Source organism: Hemicordylus capensis, chromosome 6 (genome assembly GCF_027244095.1).
Source record: "Hemicordylus capensis ecotype Gifberg chromosome 6, rHemCap1.1.pri, whole genome shotgun sequence".
In the NCBI taxonomy this organism is placed as follows: domain Eukaryota; kingdom Metazoa; phylum Chordata; class Lepidosauria; order Squamata; family Cordylidae; genus Hemicordylus; species Hemicordylus capensis.
The window spans coordinates 124,074,532-124,088,304 of NC_069662.1; the positions used below are offsets into that span (position 1 = coordinate 124,074,532).

The 13,773-nt window shown below is 39.4% G+C and overlaps 1 protein-coding gene across 6 annotated transcripts in view; it reads left to right on the forward strand.

Annotated features, from left to right (window-relative positions):
• The window catches only part of AGMO (alkylglycerol monooxygenase), a 178,744-nt gene that overhangs the window by 76,023 nt on the left and 88,948 nt on the right, over window positions 1-13,773 (forward strand). For all 6 annotated transcript variants that reach the window (XR_008310084.1, XR_008310085.1, XR_008310086.1 and 3 more), the window contains 4 exons: window positions 9,569-9,635; window positions 10,059-10,124; window positions 10,719-10,798; window positions 11,939-12,073. Coding sequence is in view for 1 of the 6 variants with exons in the window: in XM_053263320.1 (XP_053119295.1) it covers window positions 9,569-9,635; window positions 10,059-10,124; window positions 10,719-10,798; window positions 11,939-12,073 (348 nt within the window). In the remaining 5 variants the exon portion in view is untranslated. The remainder of the gene's footprint in view (window positions 1-9,568; window positions 9,636-10,058; window positions 10,125-10,718; window positions 10,799-11,938; window positions 12,074-13,773) is intronic.

The window sequence follows — 13,773 nt, forward strand, 5'->3', positions numbered from 1 at the left end:
GTGCTCTCTAATTTGCAAAATCAATATATTTCTATAGTCCTCATATACAGTGACAAGAAAATAGTTATATACTGTGGTATCTTATGATATCCTTGCCCTTACAAATGTAACCACACTACCAAGAAAAGGAATAGGGGTTGTCTTTATGAAGAGTGATTGAATGTTGTTGCACTGAGAAGTTCTGTGGATACTACAACTCCAAGCTCCTTAATTTTTTTTTTGTTCGTTACATTTTTTAAAATTCATTACATTTTATGATTTTTATTCAACACAGAGTGAGCTATTTTCAGGGAAGTAGCTTACATATTTCAGTAAGGAGGGTAGACAGAGTTTTGTGAATTGAGTACCCTAAACTAGCCTTCACTTTCTGATTAGAGGAACTCTGTTCTTAGATTTCCTGTGCATATTGCTTTGACCTACTTGCTGTGCAGTTACACTTGGCCTTTTATGTACAATATACCCCCGACTTTTAAAATATTATAAATCTGAAGGTTATACTGCGCTGGTCTGCTAGTTATAATAAAAGACCAAAATCACAATGGGCTGTTAGGACAAATAAAGCAGCCCTGCTTTTTATAAGGAAAAGGGGTCCAGGTGTTGTTGTGACAGAACTAAACATAATTTTGTTCAGATGTTGCTGTCTGACAGATGTGAATTGTATATTTACATTTAATTAAGTGTGCTTCCATTACAAAAATGCCTCTGTCATCTCAGAGCTACTTCTATTGCAACATTAAATCATGACTGGCTGCCCTGTATGCAAGTTCCCCAAAGAAAATCTTTAGCCTAGATAAACGGTGCCCATAGATCTGTGAAATAAATGGTGTTCATTTGTTTCTGACCAAATTACTGATATAATAAGAAACACAAAAGAGCTGCTTTTGAAACAACTATTAGGAGCCCAATCAGGTCTTAAAAGGCTTATGGAACGTGTAACTTGACAGTCACTTGAAAAAGAAATGATGATAATTATGTTTTTAAAAGAGGGCGGACAGTTGTAGCCACAAGAGGAAATTCTCATGAGACTCCATGGAGCCCTTTAACTCTGCTTCTATACTGACTTTCAGCCAGATCCATGTGTGCTTCAGCATACAAGACATTACTTCGAATAGGAGGCCTTTACGTGCCTGCTCTGTTATCGTGGCATCTAGCCAGCTTAATCCACACACACAGGCAGGTGGTTTGTACTACTTGGGAGAATCTCAGAAGCTAGTTTTTGGTGTAGCTTATGGAAGTGGTGTTCAAATGGGGCCTATACAGAATATAAGAGCACTTATACAGAATTATTTATGTTTGCTGTAATCTTCACCATGCTTTGGAATGTATGCTTCCATGGGCAAATTAAAAAACCAAATAGTAGAAATCTTGACTGAAGTAATGCTTTATGAAATGAATGCTGATTGGATTGGCTCTAGATAGTGCTTCTGAGAAATAATTGGTTCAGAAATGGATCAGTTTTGTGAAGAAGATAACTCTGACTGACATTACCACACAGTCCAGTGTGGACAGTAGGAGCACTGCCCACACTGTTTCATGCATGTAACTGTAAATGCTGTTGCACAAGATCGATGCCCTGCTCTGATAGACAGTTGCACAAACACAGTTGCACAATGGAACATCCATTGGAAATAATGGACATCCTGTTGTGCAACTTCATGGAGGAGAGGTCTATCAACGGCTACTAGTTGGAGGGCTGTGGGCCACCTCCAGCCTCAAAGGCAGGATGCCTCTGAGTACCAGTTGCAGGGGAGTAACACCAGGAGAGAGGGCATGTCCTCAACTTCTGCCTGTGGCTTCCAGCAGCATCTGGTGGGCCACTGTGCGAAACAGAATGCTGGACTAGATGGGTCCTGGGCCTGATCCAGCAGGGCTGTTCTTATGTTCTTAACTCTATTTGTCCACCTTTCTTCCAAAGGAGAACAATACTCTTGTGTAGAAGTGCTTATGAAAATTACATGTGCAGCAGCATGAGTGGTTACACTGTATAGTATGTCAGCATCTATGAATAATTTTGCACTAAGTGTGTACATTCTGCTGTAACGATGAGATCCAAAATCATGCATAGAATGCTTGCTGTGGTTGAGGAGTCGAGTCCTTGTGACGATGTTTCCAGACAACAACAAAAGACAAAAGTCTGGGGCAAATTCATGCCCATAAAGTAGCTTCTGGCTAGTGGATTGTATTTTGATGTCATAGAAGACCTTTTGAAGATCTTCTAAGAAACTTTTATATGGCTTCATTTTTGAAGGGGGATGTGCATTGGAAAATGAATACACTGAGGGAAATAAGTATTTGATCCCCTGCTGATTTTGTCCGTTTGCCCTCTGACACAGAAATGACCAGGCTATAATTGGAATGGTAGGTTTATTGTAGCTGTGAGAGACAGAATAACAACAAACAAACCCTCAAAAGCCCAGTGCCCAAAAGTCAGCTATGGATTTGCATTGTAGTGAGGGAAATAAGTATTTGATCCCCTATCAACCAGCAAGATTTCAGGCTCCCAGGTGTCTTTTCACTATATGCAGGTAACGAGCTGAGATGAGGAACACCCTCTGTAAGGGAGTGCTCCTAATCCCAGCTTGTCACAGTACCTGTATAAAAGACACCTGTCCATAGAAGCAAGCAATCACTCAGCTTCCAAACTCACCACCATGCCCAAGACCAAAGAGGTGTCGAAGGATGTCAGGGACAAGGTTGTAGACCTGCACAAGGCTGGACTGGGCTACAAGACTATCGCCAAGCAGCTTGGTGAGAAGGTGACTACAGTTGGCACGATAACTTGCAAATGGAAGAAACACAAAATAACTGTCAATCTCCCTCGGTCTGGGGCTCCATGCAAGATCTCACCTCGTGGAGTTGCAATGATCATGAGAACGGTGACAAAGCAGCCCAGAATACACGGGGGGAACTTGTCAGTGATCTCAGGGCAGCTGGAACCATAGTCACCAAGAAAACAATTGGTAACACACTACGCCGTGAAGGACTGAAATCTTGCAGTGCCCGCAAGGTCCCCCTGCTCAAGGCAGCACATGTACAGGCCCGTCTGCAGTTTGCCAATGCACATCTGAATGATCCAGAGGAGAACTGGGCGAAAGTGTTGTGGTCAGATGAGACCAGAATCGAGCTCTTTGGCATCAACTCAACTCGCCGTGTGTGGAGGAGGAGGAATGCTGCCTATGAGCCCAAGAACACCATCCCCACTGTCAAACATGGAGGTGTACACATTATGCTTTGGGGGTGTTTTTCTGCTAAGGGGACAGGACACCTTCACCGCATCGAAGGGACGATGGACAGGACCATGTACCGTCAGATCTTGGGTGAGCACCTCCTTCCCTCAGCCAGGGCATTGAGAATGGGTCGTGGATGGGTATTCCAGCATGACAATGACCCAAAACACACAGCCAAGGCAACAAAGGAGTGGCTCAAGAAGAAGCACATGAAGGTCCTGGAGTGGCCCAGCCAGTCTCCAGACCTTAATCCCATAGAAAATCTGTGGAGGGAGCTGAAGGTTCGGGTTGCCAAACATCAGCCTCGAAACCTTTCTGACTTCGAGAGGATCTGCAAAGAGGAGTGGGACCACATCCCTCCTGGGTTGTGTGCAAACCTGGTGGCCAACTACAAGAAACGTCTGACCTCTGTGATAGCCAACAAGGGTTTTGCCACCAAGTACTAAGACATCTTTTGTGAAGGGATTGAATACTTATTTCCCTCACTACAATGCAAATCCATCGCTGACTTTTGGGCACTGGGCTTTTGAGGGTTTGTTTGTTGTTGTTCTGTCTCTCACAGCTACAATAAACCTACCATTCCAATTATAGCCTGGTCATTTCTGTGTCAGAGGGCAAACGGACAAAATCAGCAGTGGATCAAATACTTATTTCCCTCACTGTATGTGGCATGCTAATCCCCAGAGCACCTTCATTGGTGCTTCTCTGAATTGGTGCTTTACATTACACTTTTGTAAAGTGTGCCTCTTCATTAAAATAAGCAGGTATCCAAGCTATAACCTTGATTATCCTTGTCAATGGATAAAATACTTCAAATAGCACTGAAGGAAACAATTGAATATATTTTTAATTACATCTGAAATCCTAATGGAATATATGAGTAGGATCCTAGTTAAGTTAGTAAAGACTAAGCACCATTGCAATACTGTAAATGACGCAGCACTGGACATGAGCAGTCTAACCCAGGGTGGCCTGCCCGTGAAAACAGCCTTAAATAAATCTGCCAATTAAGTTTCCTAAGGATGTTAACCTTTTCTACCACCTAGCATGGCTCAAAATTGGATTGGAGTAAATGTAAATATCTAGATAGGTACATGGCTTTTCTAAAGAGAGGTATTGCGTTTTTCCATGGGAATTGGAATCTTCTGTTGAAAGTAATAGCTGAAATATTCACGCCAGATGCCAAGTTCATTCGGATCTTTATTCAGAAAGAAAAACAAACAAACAAAGATGAATGACAACATTCTGCCTCAAATTATTATAACCACATTTCTTTATACCTCTGTATTTGTCTAAACAGTTTCTAACCCTGATTATCCATTAAAGCTAGACTTCCATTTCTTCATTCCTGCAGTACAGCTATATCAGAAATTTTAGCCTCCTACGAATCACTTTATGATCCCAACAGACCTGGTTCCTTTAGCTTGTTTTACTTCCAAACTGAAAATATTATTGTTTCACTCCTCAATGTGGAAATTTGGCTACTTCCATATTACATGCTTACTGGAGTAGAAAACTGCCTAATCAGATAGGAAAACAGTTGGCGATGAATAAATCAGGGTTTGCCGAAAATTTCAAAGTGTGAAACCGGGCAGACAAGCACATATCCTAGGGGTTCTGCCTTTCCCTGGGTTCCCTGTAGAGAATTCACATGGCCAATATGGCCACCAGGTCCATCTGTATAAATACATGGGTGGGTTCTCTTGAATTAACACAACAGATTTAGTAGAGAAAGCAAATCATGCTTTTATTTTTATGTTTCCTCACCAGATGGTCTCAAATATGAATTCATATTCCGAAGGGTTTCCCCCCTATTCTCTTGGCTTTAGTGAAATAATTTATAATATTATATGAGAATAAACTATTCTCAACCATGCTCTAAAAAGCGTGGACACTGAAAGTTAAAAGTGGTAACCTTAACTTACACACTATATAAGCATTAAGGACTTGGTGCACTCTCGTATGTTTTACTGGTTTTACAAATTAGTTATCATGCATCTGCACTTTGTCTTAGTCTTTCAGCTTGACAGTGGACTTGGAAGGGATGTGCCTAGCCAGGAATTTAAGAGATTCCACTTCTTCAATAATTAGAGGTGCATCTCTGGAAAGCACAGTCTTTCCCCCAAAATGCTACCTACTAAAATCAATGTCCAGACAGAAATTCATCAGGTCCACAATCACTTCATATAGTTGTATTTAATAGATTTCTGCCTGGTTCCTTGTGAATGTGCTGTGAATCATGCAGTAGATCTGTACCTCAGATGGAGCTGATACGCATTTATAGTTGTAGTCAAGATTAGGTTGGGCCTTCTACTTGCATGTAGGTCATTTACAGGTGAAACTCGGAAAATTAGAATATCGTGCAAAAGTCCATTAATTTCAGTAATGCAAATTAAAAGGTGAAACCGATATATGAGACAAAAGGTGAAACCGATATATGATTACATGCAAAGCGAGATAAGTCAAGCCTTAATTTGTTATAATTGTGATGATCATGGCGTACAGCTCATGAAAACCCCAAATCCACAATCTCAGAAAATTAGAATATTACATGGAACCAAGAAGACAAGGATTGTAGAATAGAACAGTATCGGACCTCTGAAAAGTATACAGTGTACTGTGCTTGATTGGCCAGCAAACTCGCCTGACCTGACCCCATAGAGAATCTATGGGGCATTGCCGAGAGAAGGATGAGAGACATGAGACCAAACAATGCAGAATAGCTGAAGGCCGCTAATGAAGCATCCTGGTCTTCCATAATACCTCATCAGTGCCACAGGCTGATAGCATCCATGCCGCGCTGCATTGAGGCAGTAATTGCTGCAAAAGGGGCCCAAACCAAGTACTGAATACATATGCATGCTTATACTTTTCAGAGGTCCGATATTGTTCTATTCTACAATCCTTGTCTTCTTGGTTCCATGTAATATTCTAATTTTCTGGGATTGTGGATTTGGGGTTTTCATGAGCTGTACGCCATGATCATCACAATGATAACAAATTAAGGCTTGACTTATCTCGCTTTGCATGTAATGCGTCTGTCTCATATATCAGTTTCACCTTTTAATTTGCACTACTGAAATTAATGGACTTTTGCACGATATTCTAATTTTCCGAGTTTCACCTGTACAAGCATGTAGCTGGAACATCATGGTACATATTGACAGCAGCATAATGTGGATTCCTCTCCTGTGTCCCACAGTTTTCATGTTGTTCTAGTGGTACAGAAAGGAACTGTGCTGTGGTGATTCCCACACTACCAGGAAAACATAAGATGGTGTCCTCAGCTGCTGTTGAGTAAAATTAATAATTTCTTATTGTTTTGAACATGTGGGCTCCTTACTCAACTGCTGTTCCTTTTCTGTATGCATTTTTTGAAACAGTTGAAATAAAGATTTGTTGCAGTAGTGACAGGAGTTGTTGTTACAGAAGATGTAAAGTTTCCTTTGGATTTCATGTCACAGTTTTCCCTCATTATTTTGACAAAAATGACATTCAAGGGCTGCCAGTACCAAGCCACACAGATTGTCCCTGGTGTTGACAAACTCATAGACCACAAACTGTGGTCAACACTTTCAACAAGCTGTCCACCATGACCCCAAGATCCCTCTCCTGGTCAGTCACTGACAGCTCAGATTCCATCAGTGTATAAGTGCAGTTGGGGTTTTTTGTCCAAGAGAGATGGCTGTAGAGTAAATTGTTCCCCCTAAAGTTTGCTTTCCTATTGCAAAGGAAGCAACTTTTTAAAAACAAGGACTTCATATTTTCAGATTTTAAATAGGGCATCTGCGAATCTCCTCTTTATATGAAGCACCATATGTATAACATTGGTACTGGAATACAAGTATATGATTTTGCAGCTTAGTACCATTGTCTCATTATGATGCTGGTTTAAGACAGGCTTCTGTGATTTATGTACTGTAAGTATTTCTGATTACTATATAACTTTTTAAGACCCATGCGTAACTTTTGTAGTCGTGGTTCTGAGAATACATGTGATTTGTAAGGTCTGTGTTGTGTATTCTGTTAATGCCAAATGATCTTCTCTGTCTATGTTCATATAGCACTATATAGTGGTATATATGCACTATATAGTGTGCATATAGTGGTCCTAGAAAAGTAAAGGCTGCTTGTGTGTGAATAGGTCACCTGTGTGGCATCTGTTCTACACATATAAAAGGTTACTGTGCTGGGGAGGGTGAGGGAGGGAGAAAACACACACATGCAGCACCCAAGAATGTGAGAACACTGCCAAACAGCTGGTCAGCATTGTCAGTTCTGACAGTATCAATCAATTTGTGTGGGACAGCAAACACCATCAGGTGGTTGGGGCTAACACTATCAAAATTCTATGTACGGGCGGGCAGTGAACTGCAGCCCACTGCTATGCTTGAGGATCTCTGGACTGGGGCCAGAGCATAATATGAAACTTTTCAAAGAATGAATGTTATATATAAGCAATGTTAGTGTGAATGGGGGGGAAATCTTTGAAGCAACTACTTTGATAAAAATGTGCAGTTCTAGCCCACTTCTAAGATAAATTAAAGCTTTTAACTCATTCCCTAGTAGTCCTCATGTTGGGAACCTAAATATGATATATTTTTACAAATTTATTTCAATATTTATTTTAAAAACAGACTGAAACTGAGTGGGTCAAAGCTAGGTGTGGTCTGTGCTGATTTTTCAGGTTTGCGGCTGTGCTTCAAGAAGAGACTTTTTATGCTTTATTACACAAATTTAGTCATATTTCACATCACTAAAAGCATGGGATCCTTTTGCTTGGTAGATAATGGAAGCAGAGATAAGCTCTTTCTCACTCTTAGGTGGCCTTTGGGGCTTGAAGATATTTGCTGGCAGTTTGGGGAAATTACACTCTGAATGCTTGTGTTGCCTTTGACTTTTGAATAGCAAGAATACTCGGTCTCAGCTACTGCCAGACTTTTTGTTTTGTCATCGTATAAACCTTGTGTGCAAAATGAGTTTATTGAGACAGATATAAGGTGGATTCAACTAATTTCCCTGAGAATATGGCAAGTTTCTATATTGTTTCAGTTAGGAACATAGGTCCAAGTCAGAACTTTGGTCTACCTAGCTCAGTATTGTTTACACAGACTGGCAAAGGCTTCTCCAAGGTTGCAGGCATCTATCTTGGATATGCCAGGGAAGGAACTTGGACACTTCTGCATTCAAGCATGAAGGTGCTCCTTTCAGAGTAGCTCCATCCCTTAAGGGGAATGTTTTATTGTGCTCACGTGTAATCTTACATTCAGATGCAAACAAGGCAGACCCTGCTTAGCAAAGGGGACAATTCACACTTGCTATCATAATCGTGAAAGAAATGTACACATACTGAGAGCTTCTGTGGAGTAGTGGTTGAATTATAATGAGGGAGACCCAGGTTAAAATCCCTGCTCACTTACAAAGCTCCCTGGTTGGTCTTGGCCCAGACTCAAATGACTTCAGAGGGTCAGGGATAAAAAGAGAAGATAATAACAACAATGTATGACACACAGGTCCTTTTAGAAAGTGTGGTGTGATGATGGTAATGAATTATTTATCACCAGTTCATCCAAATAAAAATCAATACTAATATATTGTAATTTTGGATAGAAAGGCCGCAGCAGGTACATTATTAAAAGTTGTTTATTGCCCCCTGTGGCATTTATGCTGATGCTGTGTTTATGCTAGAATTCAGGATCAAGTTGTAGTAAAATTTTAAGTGTTCAATACAACCAAAAAAATAATACATGCTGCCCCCCTCTAACTGCAGCATTCAAATATACTAATTAGCAAGAGCCATATACAAAATTCAGACTTGTGTATAACCATATTAAAGAATCACTTTAAGATTCATAGGTGCCATTTTTATATTTTTTTCCTTTTTATAAAGGGCCCATTGCAAGAAGCAACCTCCAATTTCTAGGTCAGTGGTAGGCAACCCTGATTCTTCAGCTGTTGATGAACTACAACTCCCACCATCTCTGGCCATAATTTATTGTCGCTGAGGATGATGAGAGTAGTAGTTCAACAACAGATGGAAAGCCAAGGTTGCCTGTAGGGCATTTCTTATTTTTTAGTCTGAGAATTGCAGCATGGTTGATGATGAACAAAACTGAAAATGTAGGATGGTGGCATCTCTTTAATAAAGACCTTCCAGAACGAATATTAAGTACTATAGTATTTCCCCACTTGTTGCTAATGAAAATTCTATTCAGGATATGCTATCGATATTAAACGTTAGTCCTTCCTTTTAGATCTCACGTTCTGCATCTTTTGTATTCCCCCCCACCCCACTAATACCAGACCATAGTGATTAACAAGAGCATTGCTATCTTTTAAAGGTTATTAAGAACCTTGGTCCTTTGGAGTTCCTCCTTAACACTCCCAGTCACCACAGAGTACACCATGGTAAGCAGTACTAGATCTTCTATCCTTGTGTGCAGTGTTTTTTCCTTGATATAATCTCTGTTCCTTACATGCTAGTCCTCTTCTCTGTAACTGTCCTTCTTAATTCACTCTCTTTGAAGAATCCACTTGTTCATGCACTTAGTAAGCAATGCATCCATGTCAAATTGTTGCATTCCAGTGTTTTCTATGTTGTATTTTTTTTAGAATTGATTTGTGGTATGGTTTGTTTGTTTGTTTTTGCTATAAAAAGTAACTGAAGAGATTTTCCAGACCATAGCCACAATACACGGCAAGTTTCTTGAGAATAAAGTGCATGAGGAGTTATGAGTGCTTAGGGAAAGTGCTGTATGATAATAATTATTATTCAGCATATTCTTCAAGTCTAGTGGCAAAGTTTGTTGAAAAATTTTTTTTTCCTTATAGGTAGAAATCCATATTGCATTGATAAAAATTATGGTGGTACCTTGATTATTTGGGACAGAATTTTTGGTAAGTGTAATTAATTGCTTTTACCATTCATATTTTTAATTAGATTGATAGAGATCAAGTCTATTGGTAACTATTAGCTACAATGACTAAATGCTACTCCCAAGTTCAAGAGATGGTGGCCTGCCACCTTGCCAGGGTTATTGTGCAATGTGAAAGGCAGCCCTGAATGTATTGCCAGTTAGGACAGCTGTGGAACTACTTAAAACAGTTTCTGGGCAGTTGTGCAGCGCTACTTCAGTTGTTTCCAATAGGGGTAGTGCTGCACAACTGCAAGGAAGCTGTTTAAATTAACCCCCAGCTGTCCTGTCAGGCAACACACTTCTCAATTTGTGCAGTAGCCCCAGTAAGTCCTTAACACCAGTGTTCCACATTGGTCAGTGTGCTGCAGAATGTTGGTCGGTGTGCTTCTGGTCACCAATGGCAGGAGAGAGCGGATACTTTCATCACTTACTTATGGGCTCCCAAAGTCATCTCGCTGGCTACAGAGGGAAACGGGATGCTGAAATAGACAAGTCTTTGGTCTGATCAAGTCTGATCTTATGTTAATATTTTATAAGGTGAAGTAATTCTCAAGTTTATGTTTCTTCCTTGCAGGAACGTTTGCTGCAGAAAATGATAAAGTTGTGTATGGCTTAACACACCCAATAAACAGCTTTGAAACCTTCAAAATCCAAGTACTCCTTTTTATTATGTTTTTCTTAGCCATATGTTTTAATATGAAACTTGGTAAAGTTGATTAAATAACATTGTTGCAGATGGCTTCTTTTCTTTTCATTTGGTTGCTTTTGGTTCATTTCCAAAGATAAGAATCAAGCTAAATTTAGTCAGCTTTTAAAAAAATATTGTTGTGCCTCAAGTATTGTTTGTTTTCTCACTAACAGAACAAAGTACTCTTTTATGGTATTACCTATAGATACTTTTTATAAAATGAGTATAAAATATCGGCTCCATGATCACTGACAAACGTTAATGTCGTCATTGTAATCCAACCTCTTAGTATTCTGAAAAATGCCCTATAACCCATCTGCTACACTATATACCAAAGAAACAGTATGCACCATGTTTAGACACTAAATGAAGTCATTGCCAATCCTTGTTTATAATGCACTAAACAAAATTTTTACTCTGGGTGAAGAAGAATGAAATGTGGAATAATTTTAGCAATAAGAGACTGTTATCTTCAATATAGAAAGTTGTGCACAAAACAAAATATGTTCTTCTGGGTGGTCTCTGTCCTTCACACAATTGGGCTTTGCACCTGCAAGAAAGCCAATTGTGTGAATGGACAGATGACCACCAGAAGAACCCTAGTTACAAGTAATCAACCTGATGTTCATGGGTACATGCTATAGTGGGCAGAATAAATAATCATGAACTAGATATTTATTATTAAACCAGTTAATGAGCAGAATGTGTTTCCTCCAGTACTGCTTATTAGGCAAAACATCTCAACCTCTCACTCATGGTATATTTCACATTTTTTAAAATAATATTTTGAATAGTATTAATATATAGCTAATTTTGCCCATGTACAAAGACCTTCTTCTTTTCTTTTTTAGATTTCTGCACTCTGAACATTTTGCTTCTCTCTGTGTGTTTTTATTTCAACACATCTTTCACAATAGATAACTTTTTATTTGTTAAATTGGCATTGGGTTGAAGTTATAGCATGTAAGCAAAGCATTCCACTACATCTCCCTGATACTCCCACTCCCCACTAATGTTTTCTATAAAATGTTTTTTGGTAGCGACCTCTTTTCTTAACATTATATTCTTGTAAACAATATAGACAACTTGTTTTTCTGTCTTTACAGTTTCATCATTGTATTTATATATGGAAAACATTGTGGAGTACATCTGGATTCTGCAATAAGGTTTCTGTTATATTCAAGGGGCCAGGATGGGAGCCAGGCAAACCAAGACTTGGCCTTCTGGAGGACATACCAAAGGTAAATAGAATGTTTAAGTAAGGAGCCACAACAAAATGTCATAGAGTATTCCTGTTGACCATATGTTACCTGAGCCTGTGGATGTGGTGAAGAAACAGAAGTTTGCAGCAAAGATAAGACTCCCTGCTGTACCTTGGGTCTTTCTTCATACACAAATTGTATTTGTTCTTTGTTCCATGTGTTTTATTCGGTAGTCAGCATCCTTTCAAATCACGTCACCTCCACAAAACTGTGAAATACCTGGTGAGAAAACAAGAGTTTTAAACACCATCCCCCCTCAGAATATTTTCTGTATGTTTTTGTAGAGGGAGCACTAGTGCTCAGTCCAAGCTCCTTTTCCAACTCCTTCCTCCTCAGAAACAGAAAGCTCTGAAATGGATGATTAGAAGAAGAAGAAAGAAAAAAAATACATCTTTACTCTCTCAGTTACAGAAGGGTTTGTGACTATCTTGAGAGAGTATTCTTTAACTGAGAAATTTAATGCTCTTTTTGTTCAAGCCCTCCTTCTTTCCATTAGCTCCATCCACAGCTTATCTGTTAACTATACTCTAACCTTCACTCATTCCACCCCATTGGCTAACATGGTGCAGTTTTGTGGGTTTTTGGCTCCCTTAAGGGGTTTTTTTCCCAGATTTTTTGAACACTGACATATCTGTGGGTCACTCCAAGTCTGCTTGTACCTCCCACTTACACACAGATGCTCTGGTTTTCCATCCATAAGGATCGTAACATTTCCAGAATGTTTGGAAATGAATAATGGGCTTTGTTTTATGTAATTACTTGATCACATATGTTCTGTTTCAAATATCCTATGGACATGTATAAGTAGGTCCCATTGAAATTGGTGGGACTAATTCCTGAATAAATATGCATAGCATCAGTCTATTCATTTCATTTGGGTCAGTTGTAAATGAAAATCCAGTTCACTACATTTCAGCATTTCAGACAGATTTGCTTGCATTAAAACCCATGGATTTCAGAGAGGCTTGTTTCCAACTATGGAGAAGTGAAACTTAAGGGACAGGACATTTTATGAATGTATTTTCAAAGTGATTTTTATGAGGGTGCAATGAGATAAGATGGCAGGATATGTGTAATCAGATCTGCAGTGGTTTCTTAAAGGAGCAAGTGCAACCATGGAGTCTTCCCACCACAATTCAGGTCAGGTTTATGTGTGGGTGAATTAACTCTTTCCTGTGCCATTTTTTGGATGTGAATTGCCCAGGAGCTGCTAGTTGCCACATAGAGCAAAACATTTAGATTTCTATATGTTTTTTCCTGAATGATAAATAGCAGTTGGGGGGTTGCTTTGGACTGGGAAAAGGCCATAGAGGAAAGAGTTTTTAAACCTTCCCACAGCAGCATAATTCTGATCTGAATTGGGTCTCTGTGGCTGCATTTTCTCTTTACAACAAACCATGAGAAATCACAGATTTTCCACCATCACATTTTGTTTATCCTTAGATATGTGTGTCCACTGGCTCCTGACTTTTGGAGAGGCAGTTTATTCTCTACAGTATAAAAGGTTATAAAGTGTATTTATTGTTCATAAACAAACTTTAAAAAAAGAGGACAGAGTGGAGCGTATTGGGTTATGTATGCAAGTGTTGTATTCCCTTGCAAGAAAGATCTCAATGAAATTTCAGTTTAAAAGAAAGCGATCAGTAGACTTCTTGCGACAATTAATGCATTTTAGCTAC